Source organism: Rhinolophus ferrumequinum, chromosome 8 (genome assembly GCF_004115265.2).
Source record: "Rhinolophus ferrumequinum isolate MPI-CBG mRhiFer1 chromosome 8, mRhiFer1_v1.p, whole genome shotgun sequence".
Taxonomy (NCBI): Eukaryota; Metazoa; Chordata; class Mammalia; order Chiroptera; family Rhinolophidae; genus Rhinolophus; species Rhinolophus ferrumequinum.
This window is the reverse complement of record NC_046291.1, coordinates 55,081,368-55,106,620: the sequence shown is the minus strand read 5'-3', so window position 1 is coordinate 55,106,620 and position 25,253 is coordinate 55,081,368. Positions and strand designations below refer to the sequence as shown.

The 25,253-nt window shown below is 38.2% G+C and overlaps 1 protein-coding gene across 2 annotated transcripts in view; it reads left to right on the top strand.

The window, feature by feature from the left end:
* Positions 1-25,253, top strand: part of CERS6 (ceramide synthase 6) — a 276,665-nt gene that overhangs the window by 204,276 nt on the left and 47,136 nt on the right. For both annotated transcript variants that reach the window (XM_033112505.1, XM_033112504.1), the window contains exons 5-7: positions 4,394-4,444; positions 7,769-7,861; positions 24,249-24,377. In XM_033112505.1, the coding sequence (XP_032968396.1) occupies positions 4,394-4,444; positions 7,769-7,861; positions 24,249-24,377 (273 nt within the window). The remainder of the gene's footprint in view (positions 1-4,393; positions 4,445-7,768; positions 7,862-24,248; positions 24,378-25,253) is intronic.

Sequence of the window (25,253 nt, the reverse complement as noted above, 5' to 3'; positions counted from 1 at the left end):
AAAATCTATAAAGTGCTTCACAGCATTATTTAAGTGTACATGTGGGAAGTGGAATAAAGTAAATCTTAAGGTATTGGAATGAAAAGATCTGAGAATCACTAGGTTTTTAGACTTTTCCAACCTTGCTAACATTCCTTGATAGTGTAATGCTATGTGAAAAAGACTCGTCTATGTCCAGAAAATGTGCCTGAATCGCCGTGCACTGTCCGAGGTACAGAACTTTATTATACAGGAATTGCTATGACCACTCTTCTACACCGAAGTTTTTTGTGTATTTTTTTCATCACCATTGCTTTTTTTTACATCTAAATATTTCAACGATTACAGCTTTTTATATTCTTAGTTATGTTGCTATACTTTAATTTGTGTGATGAATATACAGATTTTGATACGAATGTGGAGATCTAAAAAAGATACCTAGAAAAATGAAAAAATTGATTTAAAAAAATGAAAACTTCGTGGTATCAGTTCGAATTAAGGAAGTTACACCTAATGCATTAAATTGTAAGCAGCCAATCCAATTTATACACCAGTGTTGTTGAGTTATTAGAAATGAAGAGCGACATCTTCTTATGGATTTGTTTTCTCATCTGTAAATTGGGAAATGTGTTCTACCTGTCTCAAAGAGTTTTTAGGAGGACATAACATGAGATCCTAGAAAAATGTAGTGTGCATATCAGGTAGAAGGTGGTATTGATGTCTAGTATTGTCAGAGTGGAGGTATATGTAAATATGCATTGTATGTGAAAGAGCTTATTTAAATATTTGGCAAACAAGCTTGAGGGTCGAGCTTGGGCCCTGGTAGCTCCATCAAATTCACAATGTTCTTTGTTCCTGCTTCATGTGGGCAGGGGCCCAGTGAAAGACAAAGACTTCATCCACTGTTTCTGTAAGTCACTCAGGTATTGGCACATAATACAAACAGGGCGAGAGGGTCTACGTCTGATGCACACATGGAAAAGCCTGGATGTTAAAAGAAAACCAGTGATCCAGGAAACTCACAGAGGAAGGAAAGCTCTCAGTGATGGATTTTCCTGGATCACTGGGAGTCAGGCCTTTTCTCTCCTGCCTGTGCCCGGAAGGGATGGTCGCAGTGGAAGAGATTGCTTGCCGCTGCATCTGTAGAGACTAGCACACGCATGCCCTGTGGGCTTGGCACTGGTAAATTAAAAAAAAAAAAATACTGAGAGGTTTGTTTTAGGCCTTGTATTTCATTCTATATTTCTTTTCATTAGCATTCAGCAAATGAATGCTGAAATGTCAACCTGGGCACAGATGCTGGGGGAATAAACATATGCATATGACATAGCTTTCCCTCTGGGACTTTCAACTAATTGTGGATTTAATAAACAACTTTATGAGAGTGAAAAATAATAACTAACATTTGTACTGTCCTTGTAAATAGATTTTGGTGTGTTGTGCCCACATTTAAAAATTATGCATGTGTGTGTGCGCGGGCGTGTATGTCTTCCATGCTATTGAGTCAACCCTGTGAATGAGATGTCCACAATGTCCTGTCCTCAACAGCCCTGCTCAGCTCCTTCAGACTCAAGCCTACCATTTCTTTTATGGAGTCAATCCTTCTCATATTTGGTCTTCTTTTCCTGCTGCAAATTCTGTTTTTCCCAGCATTGCTGTCTTTTCCAGAGAACCTTGCTGTCTCATGATGTGCCCGAAGTAGGACAGCTTCAGTTTTGTCATTTCTGCCTCCAGCGGTGTTTCAGGCTTAATTTGCTCTAGGGCCCACCTGTTCATCTTTCTGGTGGTTCAGAGTATCTGTAGAGCTCTTCTACAATGTCATATTACAAACGAATCCATTGTTTTTCCCTGTGAACATTCTTCACTGTCCAACTTTCATATCCGTACTAATAGTTGGGAATACAAGGGTGTGTATGGTCTTAGCCTTGGTTTTTAATGACACATATTTGCTCGTGATGATCTTTCCTAATTCTTGTGTGTTTAAAGATAAATCTATCTGTATTTATATATATTCCATAGGAAAAAAGACCCAAAATGGGCTGTACATTCAAATTATTTTTCATTATTTTTTATGTCTTCCTCAATGGCCATGTATTGTTTGTATAACTATAAGACAATAACATGTTAAACTTTTGAAGCCTCTGAAGTATTTTTACATATGCTATGTCATTTAATCCTCACAATCACCTAGTTAGGTAAGTAATGAACTTGATTTTATGAATGACAGAAATGGAGGAGACGGACAGACATACAACTGAGGCAGCCAGAACTTAAAGCACAGGGAGATTACATGATATGTACAGAATTAAACAGGTAGCAAAAGGCAAAACCAGCAAAAAAGAAGAATTAGTAGTACTTACATGAAAGGGGAATGTAAGATCCCCTAGTGGTTTTAAGTTTAGGGCCTGAAATGGTTTTTTATTTCAATCTGGCTCCCTAAACAGAGTCCTGGTCCAGTTTTTATCACAGTCAGAAGCAGAGTGAACAGTGGTTACATTTGGATTTGAGACCAGACAGTCTGAGTTTGACTTCCAGTTCTGGCACTGTCTAGCTATTTAATTTGGGTAGTTATTTATAGACTCGGGACCTCAATTTACCTATCTACAAAATGAGGCAAATACTAGTAACTACTATAGGGATAAAATGAGTTCATATGTAAGATCCTTTAAAATTATATGGGACAGTCAAAAGATAAACTTTTTAATTGGTTAATTAAATAACAGATCATGGTGAAAATCCTTAAAAAAATGTATATCGGTATAGGGAGGACACAACAGATATTAGATAATATTATCATCCTTGTCAACATAAGAAAGTCCAAACGTCCATGCAGAGAATTTTTATGAGGTTATTTGACCCAAATTGACAACATCCCAGGAAGCAAGATCTCAAATGCTCTGGAGAAGACAGTTTTGCATTTCTTTTTATACATTTGGAATTAAGGAAGGAACAAAGGATGATTACATGAAAGTGAGAGAAGGTAAGGTGGGGAAATGTCTATGATTGGACTAGAGGATAATGGCCAAGATTATATGCTTCCTTGAGGGTGGTTACGTCTCTGAGGGGTCTGGAAAAAGAGGATTACTTCTGGCATCTCAAAGGTGTGTTAACCTAGATGCACAAGAACAATGGACAGGGCTTGCTTAAGGCAAAGATAAACCTTTTCTAGGCCTGGGATGTGGCTACCCATCATGACCTGCCCAGTTAGGACTATAGGATCAGATCACCCTGTGAGGTTAATTTAGGTCACTGAATTTGTCAGATTTATTGCACAGTCTCTTTCTTGTTCACATCCACACCCTCACTGGTGCAAGGTGAAAGGATAGCTGTGTGGCTTTCAGGGAGACAGCTGCATTATCATTCCACAGAGGGCAGCAACCTTGGTCTTATAGGGTCTGTGACAAGATAAGAAGGTTAGGTCAATACAGATTTGTCTGACACTAATCTTTCAGTGACATTATTTTCATTTTGAGATAAACACATGAATTGAATTAGTGATTATGTGATTATGTTCCTTAATAAGAAACGTACAGATGTATATCAAACGTACATAGATGCATACCATAAAGTGTTGATAGCTGTAGATCAGAGGTGCTAAAGAATTACAAAGTTAATGCAAAAATATGAGAAAGCTTGTGTTGGTATTATTGGATTGTTTGCAGTCTGTTTAAATCTTTACCGGCTCCTCCCTGTTTATTACAAATGTTTGGAATCTGTGTGTACACTTGGATGTTCTAGCTGATTAGACAGTGTCATAAGTCAGTTGATTGCTGTCAATTTAAGAATGATTGTTTTGTCTTTAAAAGACCTTGACCAGGAGTGGGGTGGGGCACGGGGTAGGGGTGGAGTATGCCCTGAAGGTTAATTCTCTCAGGCCTGGAAATAGTCTGACCTGTCCTACTGAAATAAAATATATACCTGCCTGTTACCAACCTCTGGTCAAGGCATGAAGCAATTGATTAATAATGCTGCTTTGTAAACACTGGGTTGAAGGAGTCTTAGCGTAGTTTGCACCAACTATCAGCATTGTTTATTGCTAATGGTGATTGATGAATTGTATCTGGTTAGGTGAGACCCCTGAAGGGTTCTGCTGTTGCGGTGGGTTACATAGTGGGAGTGTGTCTATGTGACCAGCAAAATATAAAAACACCAGCTTGGACTCCATCCCAGAAGTAGCCTGAAATACTACCAGTTGAGTTTAGAACATTATCCAGAGAGAATGTATGATGGGACACTAATTGCTTTAATATCTTATTCCTTATTGTTTTAAGTTCTTCAGTTCGCACATGGGTAGATTGTTGAAATCCCCAAATATTGGGCCGATGGCGTGGCAGGCAAGAACCTGTCATAAACATCTCTTATCCTGCTTCTTTTCCACAGCGTGTAAAACATGTTTCTTTGTCATTTTTTCCAGACCCCCTGGTTGTGGAATACAAGACATTGCTGGTATAACTACCCTTACCAGGTAAGGAGACATTACTGTTTGGGTTTTTACACACATAGAGTCTCTCTCTAGGTTAGTTTCACGGTTGCAGGCAGGGCCCTGCAGGATAGGCAGCCACCTTGCTTTTCGGCCCCTGGCCCCCGCTCCTGCTGCTGGGTGCTGGACAGAGCCTTGTGCGGGAAGCAGTTTGTGTCTCAGCGAAGTCCAGAATCAAAACTCAGTTGCTTTAGCAGATTGAGTAGGCATGAAAGGTGCATTTGCCAGAGAGTAAGATACAATCAATTCAACAGGTGGATGATTCCTGTTTCTGACAGCCAATATGCTTCTAATTACCGAGGAAAGCCTGAAGATCTGATAACAGCACAGGCTTTTCTTAACACCAAGTGGGGAAAAGCTCCAGTGTGGAGTTGGAGCGGGCATGCTGAGTTTTGTTCACTCTGGCTTAGGAGCGGCCTCTAGATGTGTACATCAAGCCACTTCCTTGAGCACCGAAAAATGTGCTTGTACTTTACATGTAGACTAAAAAATCATCATTGAAAATGAAATTAAAATTGTTTCCCAGAAAGGGAGCATTTCAGACCCCTGCTCACTGACATCTTTGCCTCTGTCTATGAAATCAGTAATATTAGCGTGTGTTGTGGACCTTAGATCAGTTACTATTTGAATATCAAAGTTGGGCCTTTTCTAGAAATATCTTGCTAAAATTTTTCTAGAACTTCTAATTCAATTGGGATATGTTCTTTAATACAACTAGGTATTTTGGTGATAAAATAGATATATGTTATGATAAGCAACTTGGGTTTTTGAGATTGAATAGGATTGTTTAGGGTTGTCTTTTTAGAGGCATTTGGTCTTTTTGGTGTACATAAGATTAATGGGCAGCAGGCATACTCTGCGTCTTCTCTGTTAAACACAGTGTGGCAATAGGGATAAGGGCCGGCACTGGATACTCTAGGGACATACTGAAATGGAATTCCAGTTTGTACTTCCATGTCTTTCATATAGCTTATTCAGATTAGAAAAGAAGTAAATAACCAACATGCCATGGCTAGAGAGAGCTGAGTATTCCGAAGCCAGTTGATAGAAACGAAAGCAACACTGAAACCCAGTCATTATAGAACACAATTGTAATTCTCAGGCCCAATTGCTGTTTTACTATCTTAAATACTTGGAATGTTGTCATTTATAGCTCTCTTCATGTCCTGTAATGGTATACCTAGTGGAAAAACTCCATATATATCTAGAATTTTATTTAGAAAAATCCATCAAAGCCTTCTAGAAACCTTAACTTGAATGTTGGTACGGTAGCTGCTCTAATGTACTGCATTTGTGAGGTCAATTCTGTCGTGTGAACAACACTGAGACAAATGCCATATTAAATGGACTACCCACTCTTCTTCCCATAATGTAGTCTGAAATAACTTTCACATTTGGGGCTGGAGCTGAGAAATCGCTTATTTCTGAGAAAATTAGTTCCGAGGGCAGTGCCTCCAAATGTGGTTGCAGACTGTTTCACAGACAGAACTATAGATTCAACATGAAAATTTGAGCATCTGGTAGATACAGTCATGCTTAAAAATAGGAAACATCATTAGTATAGAATAAAAGATACCGTACATGCGGACTCAGATGTGTGTATATATTTTAATGTAAAATAATGTCAAGTTGCCTGCAATTGGTCCCTGTGCAGCTTGTCATAAAGAGCACAAGAATGAGAAGCCCTAGCATGACAATGACAGGACCTCACTCGCTGTGAGACCTGGGATCAGCCTCTCAACCTGAAATAACTGACAGCAATTTCCTGCAAGCATACAATCTAGAAAACAGTAGTACTAATTTTATAGGATTTTTTTATGAGAGTCAAGGAGATTAACACGTGAGTAAGCTTTGTTAACTGCAAAGTACTCCACGAGTGTGATAGTTATTCTAATATGACGCTCTCTTCTGACCTCTGCGGTTTCTAGGTATGCTCTCACTTGTCCTTGTAGCCCAGTGTGGCAATTTCCCAGGTGATGATGCAAGGAGTAAGGGAATGTCATTAGAACTGAAATTTAATCTTGGCTCCAAGGGTCCTGAAGCCAGCCCGTTTTCTAGACTTTATTGCTGCCATATCTTTGACCTAAGTTCCCATCTCTCATTGCTAATGCCTTCAAATTTCGAAAGGACAATTCAGTGAAAAAATATACTCTGTCCTGGGTGCTGCTGGGCTTGATAGAATACACTGATTCTCAGAGTTTAGGATTGCTTGTGGGGGCACATGCTGTCCCCTCATATGTTCTGTTGCCAAAGATCAGTGAGTGTGACAACTGTTTTCCTTGATGCCCGTGGGTAAAGTTGGTAGAATTGGTAGTTCAGTGAGTACCATCTTCTCATGAAGGTCATTTGTTATGCTGCCATTGGTTTACAATACATTTAAGTTTCCATTGTATTTATCACATATATTATTACCTTGTGGGTAGCTGTGTGGATATGTTTGTGTGATGAACTTCAAAGGTCTTTCACTCATTCTCATAAAGCAGGGCATTTCATTACAGTTCAATGAAACAATGAAAATCAACTCATTGAAAATGTTTTTCTGAAACACTGTTTCATTGTGGTTTTTATGGATTTATGTGCATAAAAGTATTCCTGACTTCGGCGTCTCTGAACCTCTCCCCATTCCTGGGCCTCGGAGGCAGGTAGAGCAGGTGTCACCTCCATTTTACGATAAATAAAGTAAGGCCCAAGTTTTACACCCACTAAGCTGTTGCGGTGGGACTTGATCTCAGATTTCCTGACTGAGTGCCTAGCCCGGTATCTCTCAGCAATTTCCTCGTCCTTCTAATCTTTTAAGAAATATTTTTGAATTGTCTTTATTTGATATTTACAATATACTGAAAGAAAGCTCTGATTAATGCAGAACTTCAAACTTTGCCTCAGTGATTCATATTGTACTCCAGTTTCTTTCTATCACCTGCCTCCCTTGTCCCTGCACTGTGGAATCTCACAGCAGTTATCCAGAGTTATTCTTTTTGTGTATGTTAGAATTTTTTTTCAGGTTGCCTAAGGAATCTTGCAGATATTCGTGTCAAAGAACCATAAATGGTATGGTTAAAGTGAATAGTGAATTGGATACCAAATGTTCGTACTAATTGACACTTTTTGGTTGGAGATGAAACAAAACTATGTCATCAAGCTGATGACTGAAGAATTCAGAGCCCCCTTATCCATAAAGAGAATGGGGCTGGAATTAGTGGCGACATAAGACCATGTCACTTTTCAGCTCTGAGCTTGAGATGTTTGGCACACAAATTGGGTTTCCTATTAACTGTTAATCTTTCTTGTTTTTTTCTTTTTGATCCTCAGCCACTCACAACTGACCTTCACTACTATTATATCCTGGAGCTGTCGTTTTATTGGTCTTTAATGTTTTCCCAGTTCACTGATATCAAAAGAAAGGTAAGTGAGGTTATGTTGTAAAGTGCTTGCAGACATGTGTCTTTAATGGCCCCTGGCAGATGGGTATTGTCTCAAAGACACTCACCTCTATTCTCCCAGCAGTGCTAAGCTCGTACTGCTTTCTGCATTATTCTCTATTTCTGTTTGCGTTGTTTTGTTTTGTTCCTATTGTCTCTTAACTCTTCCCTAGTGTCCTTTTCTCCATGAAAATATATAGCCATGAAACCTGACAGCAGTGATTTTTCTCTCAGTCTGATCCACAAGTCCCTCTGTTCTCCAAATTAAATAAACGAGAAAGATTTTATTTGCAGCTCCTGGCAGATAGTAAAATCTCAGTGCTTTAGCCCTATGAAATGAATTTTCCCCAAATCTAAGGGGCTATCAAGCATTAAAATATGTCACAAAAATACAACATTCCTAAATGAACTGTGATCTGGTTTTCACACCTCCGCTCCACGAGAATAGCTTTTACAGAGGTTACTCTTGACCTACGTGTTAAACCCATTCATTCCAGTTCTCACCCTACCTGCTTCTGGGTGGAGTTGGCAGTTTTGGATATTCACGGCTTATTGTTGTTGTTGTTTTCCATGATGCCATTTTCTCCAGATTTCCATATTTAGATCGTTCCTTCAAAGTTGTATTTGCTGACCTACAGCTCCGTGCGCCATGCTGTACATATGTGTGCACTCTGTGGTGTGGTCCTGAATTACAGAATGCCATCTCCCTGGATGATGGAGTTGATACCCACCATCACTTCCAAGCGTAACCTGTGTGCCCATTAGTCCCAAATGTTTCTCTTCTGCCCAAGACCCTCTCTGGGTCCATACTTCCACATATCTATTCATAAATGATAGCATTGAGTTCTTCCTGTTTGTCTTATCATTGAATCTTCACAACATGCCACGGTCCAGTTTGGTCACTGATTATTTATCCTCGTTTTATGAATGTGGAAACTGAGCCTCACACGCAGAGTGTTGGCATCATCTGAAGGCATCATCTTTCCCTCGTCTCGTTCTTCCTCCAGCAATGCTTGTACGCGACAGTCATGTAAGCTGGAACTTTTCCTTTGCTCTCCTCTGGCCGCTCCTGGTGCCTGCTTCCTAAATATCACTGACACATTTCGTTGAGTCATCTCTGCTTTTGCCTAATCTATTACAGTAGCCTCCTAGATGGCCTTCCTGTCTAAATAATCGTTCTTGTCTACCTAAGAGTTAATGTTTCTAAAACCATCAGAACAAAGCCAAACTGCTTGGGGTGATAGTCAAAGTTGTCAACAACACATTCAACCCACTTCTCCAGCCTTATCACCCACACCGTTCTCTGCCCCTTCTGACACATATGTCATGGCTACAAATACTTTCTCGCTTTTGTCTAAACACATTAAGTTTTTCCATGCATCTTTTTTCATTTCAAGACCCTGCCTATAGCTAGAATATACCCAGGCTCCACCTCCCAGACCTGACCTAGCCCAAAAGTAACCTCTTCTTTGAAGTCTTATTCAATTCCCCCAAGGTTTTTGACCACTCCTTCCTCTGTGTTTAGTTTACAAGTGCCCAACACTTACCGCGTTGTATTTTAGTAGTGTGGTGACCTGCCTCTCCCCCTTCACTAGGCTTGCAGGGCAAAGATCAGGATATGTTCCTCTTTATTTATTTTTTTGATATTGTTCCTCATATCCCTTCTCTACTATTGTATGTTCACTTCTTTTTTTGTATTTTTTATTTTCCAATTACAGTTGATACGTAATATTATATTAGTTTCAGGTGTATATTATAGTGATCAGACATTTATATAAGTTAGGAAGTGATCACCCCGGTAAGTCTAGTACCAATCTGATACCATACACAGTCATTGCAATATCACTGGCTATATTTCCTATGCTGTATTTTACATCCTCATGACAGGATATGTTCATCTTTATACCTCTCATGACTGTCAGCACCTGCTTGAGGTGGGGATCAGTAAGTTTAGAGTGAATAAAAAAACTGAACTCATCAACATGTCTTCTGACTGTCTAAGGGATATCTCCCAAGCTCCTTTGCAAACAGGACTTTGCATCATGATGGAGCACAATACTGTATCATTTTTTGGTTAGACCAGTAATCTGCTAAATTGCAAAATGGCATCCAAGTGGCAGCTGAAAAATATTTAGAAGTCTATGGCCCTCGTCCCTGTGTCTCCCTTTTCCCGGTGTATGCCTTCCAGTATCCCACAGCAGTGGTTTACTTGGCTGGCAGAAAGCTATCTTTCCTGACCTATGTGGCTGAACGGGCCTAACGTGGTAGATGTCTTCTGACTCGGAAGTGGGTGGTCCCTGTGAGGACCGGGGCCTAGGCATAGCAGATTACTCATTGATACCCATAATTTGTGGTTCCCTAACTCATTGCACCAAACGCTCTCTGTCATTTTCTGGAAACGTTTAAAGATCCTTCAGTGACAGTATGCCAATTAGATCTCCGCTGTCTTACATGAGGAGCCTTCTTCATTCATGTAGTCAGTACTTGTGGTCTGATTATCTCCTATGTGCCAGGCTCATTGTGCGTTTTACTTTATTTTTTTTTTTAATCTTTAATTGTGGTAAAACTACAAAATATAAAATTTGCCATCTTACCCTTTTTTAAGTGTACAGTTCAGTGCTTGTTACACACATTCACACTGTTGTGCAACTGGTTCCTAGAAGTCTCTTTCTCTTGCAAAACTGAAACACTATACCCGTTAAACAACAATTCCCCATTCTCCCCTCCCCGCAGCCCTGGCACCCACCATTCTACTTTCTGTCTGTAGGAATCTGACTTCTCTAGTTACCTCATGTAAGTGGAATCATACCACAGTTGTCCTTTTGTGACTGGCTTATGTCACTTAGCCTGATGTCCTCAGGTTCATCCATGTTGTGGCATGTATCAGGATTTCCTTCATTTTTAAAGCTGAATAATGTGCACTATATTTTCTGTTGAGAAGCATTTTTTCCAGGTAATCACGCAAAACACATGTATAACAAAGAAGAAGGTTTGAATATTTTGTAGTTGAGAAAACTGATGTACAATAAGCTTATGTCAGTTTTTCCAGGTTGTACAGTGTAGGAATGAATTACAGCCCAAGTTCACCAAGCAACGTCCTGTGATTCACTCTTCAATTAGACATGTGCACAGTGCTTGCATTGTCTTGGGTTGCCATGCTTCTGATGTTAGAGGTAGTAAGCCTTTTGCAGCTCTTTGCCATTCTATTGGTTTCTCTTTTGCTAAGTGAGAATTAGTGCAGCCATCTAGAGTCAAAGAGATTAATAAAAGCAAGACTAACTAACTCTGAGGCGCCTTGTCCTAGGGAGACGTGGCTGTACCAAAAGTCATCGAGCCGCCTCCACTTTCTCATCATGCGTGTACCGTAATTTTCAGGGAGCCAGAGAACTCACAGTGTCATCATTGTTTCAGTCCAAATGACTATTATCTTAGTAGTTATCATAAGTGGATTATTTTCAAGGGTTGAACTGTATTATTTTGTATGGTTTTTGCATATCTTGCATCAGCGTAGAAAACACCTATAAAAAGAGCAATTTTACAGTGAGATGCACGGAATTGATCTCAGTTCTGTGTGTATTGTCAAATTTTAGAAATTAATTGTATATTTTTTCTTAGTCAACAACAATAGCTTATTTTAGACATCTGGCACGTCTCCCTTCTTCAATCTCTCAGAAGACCTTTCTATGTTCCTGGTGCAGCTGGCTTATTCTTGTTTCTTGAGCAAAATGGGAATGTGGCCACTCCCAGACCTGTGTATTACTCAACACAGGTTTTAACAAGGAAGCCCTTCTCCTCTATTGCCATCTCTCATAAGTGAGTTGTCGCCCTTGCTTTTCTCCTTTGTATCTTGCTGTCACTGCAGGTCCTCGGTGGTTCCCTTCTTATTGCTCTACCACTTGGAGGATCTGCCATTCCAGTCATCAGCTGGAATGTTCTGGCTGTGAAATGCACTCCGCACCTTCTGTATTGCAACTATTAACTAAACCCTCTAAAAGCAGCCTGCTTCCTAATTATGAAATAGAAATATTTGAAGACACCCATTGACAATAGAGGATGGAAATCAACCTCTCGAGGCTATTTGTAGGGTTGTTAATAGAAAATTATAAAAATAATGTCTTTAGTTTCTCAATCAAATGACAATGAACTTGAATAGCCATTTTCAAATAGTGACCAGGGTTTATGAACACTGGATCCAAATGCATGCCTCACACTGCTAGAATAAGTACCTTGAATGAGGTTTAGCAATCATTTTCGTGACTTAGGTGTTCATGAGTCTTTCTAAAATGATTTGTGTATTCATAAACTCTTCACCTCTAAAAGTGTCCTAATATTGCTTTTTTTTTAAAAAAAAATTAACTTGTTTCCAAAATAGAATCTAGAGTTTCAAAATGAGAGGAGAACGTTTCATCCCTGTGGTGACAGAGCACATTGCGTCCCTCTCGATCATTTCCAGGGTTGGTACTTAATTGGTCAGTGAGGAGATGTACTAGTAATGTTCCCAGAGGGGAAAGACTAGCCAAGGAGTACTCATTTGGTGTAATGGACTCATAAGTTAAATATTCTATGATGTACTGCCAATATATGTAAACGTTCTTGGAGGATTTTGTCTTCCTTCCTTCCTTTTTTCTTTTCCTTTCCTCCATTCCTCTCTCCTTTCCTCCCGTTCTCTCTTCCTTCCTTCGTTTGTAAAAAGAAATTGTTACAGTCTCTTATTAAAACAATAGGTATATTCTTGGCGTTCGACATTGTTTGAAACATCTGTTTCCCAAGACTTAATTTTTATTAAAATTCTGTTTTTTAGCACCTGTTCACAATGAGTGTTTGTTTCCCCTGCACTTCTGAATTTTCTAAGGGAAACTAATAAATATGAGTATGTCGGCGCTCAGAACAGCTTGCTTGTGTCTAAGCCCTGTGTCTCTTTTAATGAAGCTGCTGTCTGGCTTGACGGCCTGGGCCTTTGGCCAGTGAGCTGGGCTCGTGTTCCGAGTTCTTTGCAAGGAATCATCCGTGGCCGACTTCCAAGGCCCAGCTGGTGAAATCAGCTTGTTGCTCTTCTGGTCTTTAACCTGAGAGAAAAACTACATCTCCTAAAAGGTCCTGACAGAGAGAGGTATGGTGATTGCCTTTAGCAAGAAACTTATTGACAGGCTTATGTTTACTCTCTGGTAACTTTTGCAGAGAATAACTGGCATCCATTGCTATGACTGCTTTACTCACCTTTTGGGGGCTGATCATGCTCCAGATCTTTCCTACTTCAATTAGATTTAGGGTAAAAGAAAATGCATGCTTTAATCTTTTTGTTAGGTTGGTGCAAAAGTAATTGCAGTTTAAAAGGTTAAAAATAATTGCAAAAACCGCAATTACTTTTGCATCAACCTAACATAAGGAAGCAAACAGTATGGCATAGAATTAAATGAAATAATGTCCATGAAACCATCTAGTACAATGCTTGACAAATCGCACTTAGAACAGTACCTCTGTTCAGTACATAATGACCAAAATGTGGCTCAATCAAAATGAAGTACTGAAACCAAAAACAAACAAACAAACAAAAAAACCCTGTAAAACTTGTGGTTTCAAATTTTTGTATTTTTGGTCAATTAAAATTAGCAAAAATAATTGGGGAGAGGCACTAACTTAAGATTGCCAACCTTTTACTTTTCCTAGTACTTCCAACCACTTATTACCATCAATTCATAAAGGAAGGGACATTTTAACATTTTAAAGGAGAATGGACACCTTGTAATAAAGGACTAATCCTTTAAATTTACCATTATGAAACATTTTTGTTTTTCTCATTTTGCTCTAAACTGGGGCAGAAGGATGGGCAATACAGCTTAGAGGTTCAAGACGTGGGCTCCAGAGTTCATCTTCCCGCCCAGCACCATTCCTGACTTGGTCTGACCTTGAGCAAGTTACTTTACCTCTCTGTGCCTTCGTTTTCTGGTCCAAAGAATGGAGTTCATATACCCTACCTCATGGGAGTGTTGTCAGCATAAAGTGACACATGCTGTTAAAACAGTGCCTGGCACATAATAAATGTTCAATACATGTTAGCTATAGTCATTATAGTCATAATGTTACTATTCACCAGGTATTGCCAGCTCTCTCCCCTCAGGCACATGTGGGATTGTACTTCTCAGCTCTGTCACCTCTTGGGATTAGATGGGGCCATGTGACGAGTTGGCTGTGAGCAGAACTGACTTGCGTCACTTTTGGACCCGACTATTTACTTGCTGGTGTGAGACCCTCTAGACTCTCTGTTCCTCTGTAGTACAGTGAGTGGTGACAGTTGAGCTAAAGGCTGTTCCATCAGTCTGGGTCCCTGAGTGACTATGTTGAGCAGAATGCCTCCCTTTGCCCCCCAGCCAAATGGAAACACTCAGTGAATATGAAATAAGCCTTTGTAGTAAATCACTGAGAATTTAAGAGCCTATTATTGGCCACACAATCTAGTATATCCTGACTGGTGCAGCTATAATAAGTAATATGGCTAATTATCATTTCCTAGAACAATGTGTGGAAATAATTTGTCTAGATCAAAAATTCTTCAAGTGTGGTCCACCGACACCTGGAGATCCCTGAGACCTTCAGGACCTCTGCAAGGTCAAAACTGTCTTCATAATAATACTAAAATGCCATTGCATTGAAATTTGCACCGATAGTGCAAAAGTAACAGTGAGCAAAATTGCTGAGAGGGACACCATACGGTATTAGCAATCGTTGTATTCTTTACTGCCACATGCTTGCAGGAAGAAAAAGAAATGTCAGTTGTACTTGAGAATGTTCTTGATGAAGCAATAAAACGTGTAATTTTATTAAATCTCTATTGTTGAGTATACATTTTAAAAAATATTTTGTGCTATGAAATGGGAAGTAGGCATAAAGATCCTCTGCTACACGCAAAGTACAATAGTGTCTCAAGAAAAATCATGTGCAGTTTGTGCTTTGCGTTGGGAGCTGAACTAGCTGCTTTTCCCCCCATAGAATCTCATTTTTACTTGAAAGAATGACTGACAAACATTTATTATTCCAACTGATGTATCTGGTAGACATTTTCTTGAAAATGCACATACGGAGCTTGTCAAGTTGTTTCAAGAAAACAGTTGACATTATTATTTGTTATCAATGATAGCACTCAAGCTTTCAAGCAAAAATTAGATTTTTGGAAAACTTGCATCCATCGGCAAGAGCTTGATAGCATCTCAGTACTTTAAAAACTTTTCTCATTAGATTGGTAGTGATATTAATAAATGTGATCTGTAAAATATTGTATAACAAAATGTTTTATTAACTCAGTGAGCCAATGTTTTCCCAATAACTAATGCATGATGCTACAAAATCATGTATGAGTGAAAGATCCATTCAAAGGCCAAGATAGGACAAAAGATTTTCTGTAACAGAATGTGAAAAGTTTATTGATCTGGTTTCAAATTCCACATTGTAACTAACCTTTAACAACATTCCACTTCTCAAGTTTTGGTACAGTACCAAAGAAGACTAAGATACTTTTCCAATTGTGTAATACTGAATTTTCTTTACATACTTCAACCAAAATAACATATGGCAACAGATTGAATGTATATGCAGTTATGAGACTCCAACTCTCTTGTCTTAAGCCAGACCTGAAAGAGATTTGCAATCATGTAAAACAATGTCACTCTCCTCACCATTTGTTTTTAATTTTGGACAATATAGTTATTTTGGCAAATATATTTGTTAATGGACATATACTAGACTTTTTAAAATAAATTAGTAAATGTGCTTTACATGTTTTTAAAATTTATCAGTTTTCATGTCTAATGTGGTAAATACTGATAGATGTACCTATATCAACAAACACTTTTTAGTGTCCTCAATAAATTTCAAAAATGTAAGAGGGTCCTGAGACCAAAACATTTAAGAACTGCTCGTCTAGATTATTTTTAAGTCTTTTCTAAGATGATAACTCCCAGGTAGAGCCTTAGATGGTATCAGAGTGTTCTTTCGTTGCTTGAAAAGCTGAAATCATGCCAGATGACACCTGATCGTCCTGAGAGGGATGGAGGATGATGCAGAATTCTCTCTGTGTAACTTCAGTGCTACTACTTGTAGACACAGGTAGGCCACTTAACCTCTCTTTTACAGAGGTGCAGAGTTGCTCTTTTGTGTGTCCACTTGTGATTGGAGTGGCACTATCCTGCCTTTGAAGCTTAGATTTCTTCCAAGGCAGAGAGATTCCTGACTCTTAGGCCTCTGTCCTGTTGTTTTGTTCTTTCACACTCAGTATCTTCAGAATATAAGAAAGGAAGAAGAGGGAGCTCATTTTAGTAAGCCACCACTTGTGATCAAAGCATTTCAGTCCAGTGCTATATGCAGGCTGGTGGGAGAGTAATCCAACAGTAGTATCTGGAAAAGAAATATGTTTTAGGGGGCAATTTTATGGGATTTTATTCAAAGACTGCCTTAACATACGCCAGCAATCAAACTCCCAAGTGCCCTGCCAGGAGAGAGGCTCTTAAACATATTTAGATGTCATGTAGTGCTGCCCAGGGTATGAGAGGGTGACCGGTAGGAACTCTCCTTCCAGTGAAATGCAAAAGGCTGCAGCATTGCTGCACATAGAGAGACCTACACCCTGGACCCACACAGTGCTGCTGGTCTAGAGTTCAAGGTCCTTAAGTCTAGGGCCTCAAGAGTCCCACCCTCTCTCAGGGGTGGCACTTGGAAGGTTCCATTTTCATTTGGGAGATTCAGTCACACAGCTTCCTCTGGGAATTTCCCCGCCAGACATCTTAGGAATCTTGGGAAAACACCCAGTTTGACTTATTATAGCTTTCATTATCTCCTTAATTCCATGAATTCCCTCCATTTCTATCCTCATAAATATAAACAGACCCATCTCATATCTTTCCCTTTGGCCTAACAAGAGGCATCTCTTCCACTCGTGGCTAATCCTGCATCTTTGTCCTTGATCCCCTTTCTCTTCCTTTCTTCTAGAAGTGGGCCTGGTTCTGTTTGTTAGTCCCTTACTTATGTATGTTCAGAAGTGTCCTCTCTCTACTGCCTCCTTCTTCCTAGTTGTCTTCTCTCATTCATTTGTCTCTGAGAAGCAGCCCGCTGTGACAGGAGCCTTAGCACTGGATTCAGGTCTGGCTCTAGCCTGTCTTTATTATGTGACTTTGGAAAAATCAAGTAGCATCGCTGTGCCTCAGTTTCTTTATAAAATGGAGTTTGGAGAGTACTTGCTTTATGGGGCTGTTGTTAATAAATTGCGTTGTCAGACAGAACCTTTGGAGCTTGAGAATTAGCAGGCTGATCACAGGTAGTTCACCAGCCGGTCAAAGTGGAGTGGGGCTTGGAGAAAAACACGAGCATTTCAGGCAGAAAACAACCTGTGAGGCCAGAGGCCTGCATGTGGGCAAGAAGGAACTTGAAGAGTGAATTCTACAAGTAGAGTTCTGTATGTTTGTGAAGGTGGGTGGAGAGCTCAGGCAGCTGAAGGAAGAGGAGTTAGAAAAGATAAGGCTGGTGATAACAGTGAGTTCCTTTGAACCTCTCTGACAACTCACAGCCTCTTCCCAATCTGGTTCACTTGAAGATGTTCCCTCTTCCATCAAAAACACAAAACTGAGTTCTCAGTTTCCCTTGTCATTACCCATTTGGGCCTCAACAGCTTTAGCGTAAACATGAGGATGATGACTTTTGAGTCCTGGGATAGTTCTGATTTTAGGTGAGCACAGTCTGCCCCCTACCGATCATTCTGGATGTTTTCAACCAGGCTTGGTTAACTTGATCTCAAGTGCTGTCATTGCCTTTGTCCTCGGGAATATTACGAAATTAAAAAAACGAAAAAATGAAACAAAAAAAAAAAAAAGAAATTGGAGAATAAAGTCTGTTAACCTATGCATCACTGAAGACTGTTAGAGTATATTTTAAATGTCTCAGAAGTGACCCTTCTGGTATTAAAAGCTATACAAATTAGTTTGGCTGGGCCAAGAGGAGTTTAAACAGAGCCCAGAAAGTTTATATTAAAGGCCTCCAACTCCTGAAGCTTTTATTTTGGCAAGACTTGTAGTGATGGAGAACTTCTGAAGACCCAAAGTTCAATGAGAAAAAAGACATGCATGTATAATTTAGAAAAATATCTATACCATTTGAAAGCCAAGTGCATTTGGAGAGGGTGCTTTTGATGGGGAGAGGAAACAAAAGCATGAAGGAGGACTCCAGGGAGTTACAAATTAAGTTCTGTGCTCTGGCCAGGCACACTGGAAGGGAATTGGTGGCACCATCATACTGTTTTCTATTGTACAATTAAAATTTTATTGCATCCTTTTCCACAATAGTAAAATCAATTAAAGATTAAATATTAACAAAGTAATTCATAGTAGTCGAGATTATGAGTTCTTGGTCTTGAAATGGTACCATAAATGTTACACAGGAGAAAGATTGGGTAAACACTGCTTGTACAGCAGTTCTTTACTTCATTTATATATGTTCCCAGAAGCTATAAAGTAATGGCACATCTATCAGCAGAGAAAGTAATATTGAATCCAGACAGTGTTTGTTTTAAAAGCCAGTAAAGAAAATCCTTGATTTTCAAATTATCTTGAAGTGGTAGTTGTAATTTATCATGAGAAGTTTAATGGTGATAGCTGCCAAAACTCTTTTGTTAGTAGTGTATTTGAATTTTGAGTTCCATTTTTTGGGGGTTACTTCAGAACAGCTATGAAAATGAAATCTCTTGCATATTCTTTATCTGAAGAAAATGTGATGAAGCTGGCCATGTGACTATGCAATTGCCACCTCTCAGAAAGCGTGGCTAAGAGTCCCATAATATGCCTCTGATGTGGCTCCAAGGCGGACTCATCAAACATGTCTATAAAGGGCCAGACAGGAAATATTTAAATGTGTGGGCCGTGGAATCTCTGTTGCAATGACTCAACTCTGCCACTGCAACAAGAATGCTGCCTGACAGTAATTAAACAAGTGAATGTGACAGTGTTTCAATAAATCTTTCTTTACAAAAACAAATGGAGGGCCAGATCTGGCCTGGGGCCCATAATGCGCCTTTCTCTGCCCTAAAGTAAACTGGACATGCATATTTTGTCAACAGTGAGGACGTCAGATTTGAGAACGGCTAGTAGAAATATTTAAATCACATTGGTGCATTGTTAAAAACATTATGATAGTAATAATAGTAAATGTAAAGTCTTTAATCCAGTATTTTCTTGGCACTTACTGTTTTTAGAATGTTTGTATATGACAATTATCTCCCTTAGGGACCAAAATCTGTACATATTTAGTCCAAAAGGGGAAAACCTAGTCTATTGGGGAAAATGTGTGGAAATAACTTTGACTCTAGATTTAGTGTGAATGAGGTTTTATTCATGGACTGAATTTTGGAGAATGGATAATTGAATCATTCCTGCCAGGACTCTACCACTTTATAATTGAACAAACATTTCCCAAATAAATCATACTTTTCCATCCCTTTCCAAATTTTACCATATATATTTACCCTAGGGTACATAAACTACACGTATGCGTGAGAATGAAAGTGAATTTTAGTTGGTTTTCAAAGAGCCTTGTTATTTGAAATACCTTTCTTTAAATGGCACATTTAACCAATTCTCTTTATAATAAGCTAAAATGCAAGACCAGTTAAAAGTATAATAACCAAATAAATTGTGGGAGATTGCAGATACTCAAAGGTTTACATTTACATACATTTATGAGAACTTTTCACATCAGGTGCTGGTGAAAAGAAAGGTCTAATTTTCTTCTAATTGCTTAATATGGGACAAATCAGAATCAACCAATTTCTGTATATCACCCTGAATATACTTTCATTTCAGTCACTGTCTCAAGACTAAGACCGTTTTTTAGTCTCTTGTTTCTTTTCTTTTTAAGAGGTGCTACATTCATGCTGTTAATTAGGACGTTAACTATCCATAGCCAAAGGTTGAGTCTATTATATTTTCATATTCCCTCAATAGGAAAAGCATCTTAACTGTGATTATTCTTGGCATAAGTAAGCTTTGCCTGAACTCCTTCCCTTTTCTATCTCCATATTCATCCTGGAGTGGAGATGGAGCCACTCTCCCCTGCTCTTTGCCAAGGTGCGCACTTGAAGTCTACTTCCAGCCCAGCCATGCCACTCGCCAACATTCTGGGAGCTTTACCCCAGTTGCAAAATCCCTAGTGAGGAAATAGAAAGACTGTTATTCATTTCTAGGAAAAAAAATAAACGAGTATTTTACTCTGTTAAAAGTCATGCACATTTCTGTGTACCTTGAAGATTCAAATAAGAAAACTAGTCTTTGAAAAAACAAAATCAATAGAAATAAGAGATTTCTATTATTGCTACAGTTCCAAAAAAAATGAGATCAGCTTTAAATTATGCTGTTGTTGTGTTTCACTTTCCTAGTGAGTTTGAAAATCTGTTAAATGAGTAACCTGGTACTGATTACCTGATTTCTATTCATATGAGTTAGATTATAAGTTCATTAATTGTATTTGTTAATTTTATTAAATTAAATTCAGGAAAACTAATACATGCCATTTGTATCTGAGAAAGAAGAGTGTTTGCCTTGCACATTCGGAGGTTTTTGTTGTTGTTTTGCGAAATGAGTTAGTTTTGCGTTCATAAAAACATGTACATCAAGATGAATTTCTGGTGCCTCCTGAAGACAGAGTATTAATTCAAAGAGTCTGGTGCCTGATCACTGCAAAGAGAGTTTAATCATACAGATATGTTCTTCTAGAACATGTCTTAATGAGAGGGTGATCCCTCTGGCTTTTTGGTGTTAATATATTATTGTGCATAAAATTCCTGGCGAACTGAATTAAGGATGCCTGTTCTCATTTTGATAGCTGGGAAAGGATCCCAGGTAGCTGGAATTTTACCTGCACCCAGGTGTTTCTGATGTGGAAGCTACACAGAACAAATAGACTCTGTCCTAGGTTCTCCAAATGCCATTTGGAAATGTAAAAAGGAAAAAAACAGCATGATGTTACCAACTTCTGGTATTAAAAGTGGATGACTCTTTTTTGCCTTCTTTCATTTCCGACTTATTCTAATGGAGTTTGAGTCAAAACCACACCTAATTTTTTATCTGTCTCTGATAATATAGCCACTGGAATGAAGGCTGCGATCAGGGTACATTATTAGGCAAGAAACATAGAAGGAGCCCTTGATCGCTGTGAATATGTCCAGAAACAATATGTCAGAATGGCAGGAGGTTGGGGACACCCCAGAAGCAGGTGGCCAGGCCCGTCTGTTTGAAATAAGGGCTTTTGGAATCAATCTTCAGTCTGAGAGCCAACAAAAATGCACAATTTCTCTATTTAATTGCTGCTGCTAAAAATGCACTGAAACATTCTCAACCCCAAATGCTAAAATTCCTGCAGCGATGCATGTTTTTACATACACACCAGTCACTTTCAGTGGTAACAAACAGGGGGATGGGCGTTTCCCACCCTGCACTGATCAAGTCCAAATTGACAATTTGTTTACAAACTGTTGTTTGGACCAGATATAGTACCTTCTTTTAAAAAAAAGTGTCAGGGTGAGGAAATGTAACACATAAAATAATGATTACATGGCTTTTATTAAAGGTATTTCATTGTATGTAATGCTTTCTGAAGCAGAAATATAATAGACAAAATTCATTATTCATGTTTTTCATATTCATATAGATATGACTGCATAATGAAAATTGGTCTTCTGCTTAGGCATAACTCTGAGTCCCTCAGTAATAAATGTTTTCTAGGACTAGGGGATTTACATGCAGAAATCATCCTCACAAAGCAAACTTTGTCTGAAAAATGAGGCTCTTATTTTTAGGGAAGCCTTGCTATATTGCCAACGGCTTTGTATTGTTTATTGACATTTATATCACATCCAAATCAGGAAACTTAATTATGAAATGGTCCTAATCCTCCATAAGTAGATTGATTAAAATATAAATTCTGATCAATTTAGATTTATTCATTTTTAAATTAAATAGAGAAAAACTCTTGCTCTCTTCCAAAGAATCAAGAGCAGTCATTCAGGTCTGAACAATTGGAACTATGCAAAGTATTGTTCTGGTTAGATACTCAGACGGTTAGACTTTAAAACCTGTGTGTTAAACATGGGCAGATATAAACTCATTGAACTGTTGAATTAAGCACTGTATGTTTTCATTTAATTATGCTTAGAAAACAATTTAAAGTATCAGTTGATAGGGCAGTTCCTATCAACATTAGTTGACCCATTGTTTTGAAATAGCTATTGTCTGGTAGGTGCTGGAACCTAAATACATTTCAGATAACAGCCTGGGAGAGAACAGATTTCCTCTTCCAGTGGGAAACATTATCAGAGCAATTTCGATTGTACGCCTAAAGCATTTTGGTGTTGTCCAACTTTAATGATTTTGGACAATCCTAGCTACTACCAACAACATCAGAGAAAATCAGAAGTAGGTAAAACTGCTGGTAAATTGAGTTCTGTACACAATCACTCATTAAATTCAGAGCATGGTCATCATTTCTCTCTACCAGTGAGCTGAGAGCTAGATGTGAATGTGGTTCTGGAGGAAGGAGCATATTGGTAGGTGAATGGGGGCAGAAGTTTGCAGGACTCAGTTCTGCAGGTCTGCTGTGGGAAGATAGAATTAACTGAGAGACAAGACATGATTCTTCCAGCAGTGGTATCCACCATCAATACGACAGGGCTAAGTTGGAGACTGTTAATTGTAAATAAGAGAAATAGTTGCACTTCATTTAAAAAATTATCTGACCTGATTAAGAAGCTAATACAACAGGTCCTTGAATAACGTCTTTTTGTTGTTTCAAAGTTGTTTCGTTATAACAACGAGATACCATAGGAACTTAACTCTTGTTTATATCAATTATTCTGTGGTAAAATTGGTTTCATTATATGTCATTTCGTTTTAAGTCACAGAACCTGTTGACGACCTTAAGTGAGGACTTACTATACATTGTTTATTCTAGTAATAACTCAATATGTATGGTTATCCATAAATGTTTGGCACTTTCCAAGGCAGAAAACGTAACCTCTGGACATGTTCGCCATGTGTATACAGAACCATTTAAGCATTGTGGGTTTTTTGGTTTTTTTTAACATACACATCTAACTTTGTTTCATTATTGTCATTTAAAGCTTGGCATTATAAAACACTAAAAGGCATTTTTTAAGAGTTCTGCATCACAGTAATATAAACAGTAGAAATATCCATAGCTTCATAGACTCAAGTTATCAATATGGGAACTATACAATGAAATAAGGGCAGAAAAGATCTAATAGGAGCAATATTTCATTACTTATGGATGATCATTAATTACTTTCAGGATCTAAACAAAGACCATGGTTTAAATGTTTTAAAACCATTTAAAAGTTGTTCAAGTTTACCTCTCAAACTCTAAACTATATGACATCAACAGCTACTAAATAAATAGGGTGTACGTGTGTGCACACTTGCTCTCTTTCTCAGTTTCTTAATTAGGCTTTCCATTTGCCTAATTTTTTACTCTACAAAAATGGCTTATAAGGGAGTAGTCCTCTTTCTTGAAGGCTTCACGTAGATCACCGTTAGAGCCAATCCTGGCATTTAAGTCCCTGAGAAGTTTGAGTTTAGTCTGGGAGAAATAAAAATAAATAAGAGTAAAAATACCAGTAAAAGAGACTGCATTTTGAAGCAACAGAAATTGCATATCACAAGAAACCATGTCTGGATGGTCAGGAGGAAACTAGTATCAGAAATAGATGATCTTTTCACATGGGCCGAGAAGCAGCTCCTTTGAAGTTGACCAAAAAAAGGATAGCCAATTTCCACTATTTTTGCCAGTTGTTTTTCCAATAACTGTTGATAGGTGATGGCTAAAATTCAGATTTTGTTTGTGTAGAATCCTTTAGAAAGGCCAATATATTACGATTCTTATTTTAATATCCCAAAGGGCGTGCTCCAGGAGAAGGACACAGAAATAGAGAAGTGGTCCCATTGAATCTGCACTGCTGCCCAAGAGATGTTCCTAAATTACTTATCCAAGTCTTATCCAAGCAAAGCAGTGTCTTTCTTTGCTTGAAATCCTGTGGTAATTTGTCCCATATCTTCAAATTCCTTGGGCTGGTGCAAAACAACCTTTATATTCTGGCCTCAGTCCTGGTGTTTATTGCATTCTTTACAATCACCAGTTTCTTGTGTGTCTCTCCCATTATATGGTGAACTCACAGAGGGTAAGAATCGTATTTTACTCATTTTAGTATTCCCAGTGCTGGGCCCATGGAGAGCCGCAGGAAGTACTGGTGGAATGGGTGACTCGATGATTGGAAATGTTTTAATAGTGCTAAGCCCTAATGTGGCTGTGTTTTTTCCTTCCCCAAGGATTTTGGCATTATGTTCCTGCATCACCTTGTGTCTGTTTTCTTGATTACCTTTTCATATGTCAACAATATGGCCCGAGTAGGAACCCTGGTTCTCTGTCTTCACGATTCAGCTGATGCTCTTCTGGAGGTAAAAGTTTTCTTCATCTTTAAGGGTACAAAATCTAGAATTTAGGAAGTCCCTGAGATCATCACTTCCATATTATGCTATAGGGTTCTGGGGACGATAGTATATGACTGCTTTGAAACTGTAGAGTCTTTCTTGTAAGTGAAATTGCTGAAAGTGAGACTTTAAGTTATTATATAAATTTTTATATTAAAAAATGTTCATCATGTTAGCATTCTTTATTAATAGAATAATGAAAACCTTTATTATTCCACACCTAAGAAATGAATGTTTCACATTAGGAAAAGTATTACTTGAACAAGTTTTATTTCTGGTGTTATATTTTTCACACTGATTTATCCAGAAAGTGTATATAACTCAGGTTAGTTATTAATGGGAATTGTACTTCCTGATGAAATCAATTAGTAGTCATAGTTTTTATTGCCAATATACACATTATCCTATTATTTTTACACTGGAAAGTGTATACAAATAGCAAATTATATATAAAAATTGTTTTCTATGCGTATAAATATAAAAAATATCTGAGGATATTTTGCTTGAGATATAAAAAAATCTGAGGATATATTACCTTGATTAACTTTATAAACCATTATCATTTAGAATTATTAAAGTAGAAAAAAAGAGTAAAGAAAAATGCTATCTCAAGGAAAATTTTGATGTGATATTTACTTTTAATTATGGCTCCTGTGAAGAGACACTCAGTAATATTACATAATTAAAGTTTTTTTACTTTATACTAAGAAATTTATGTAACTGGTCAAAAATAAACCAGAGTACAAATTTCATGTAGAAATGAATCTAATAATCTGTTTTTGATTTTTTATTCCTTTTGGCCCACAGTTCTGCCCCTTTGAAGCATTTATTGTCACTGTGAAT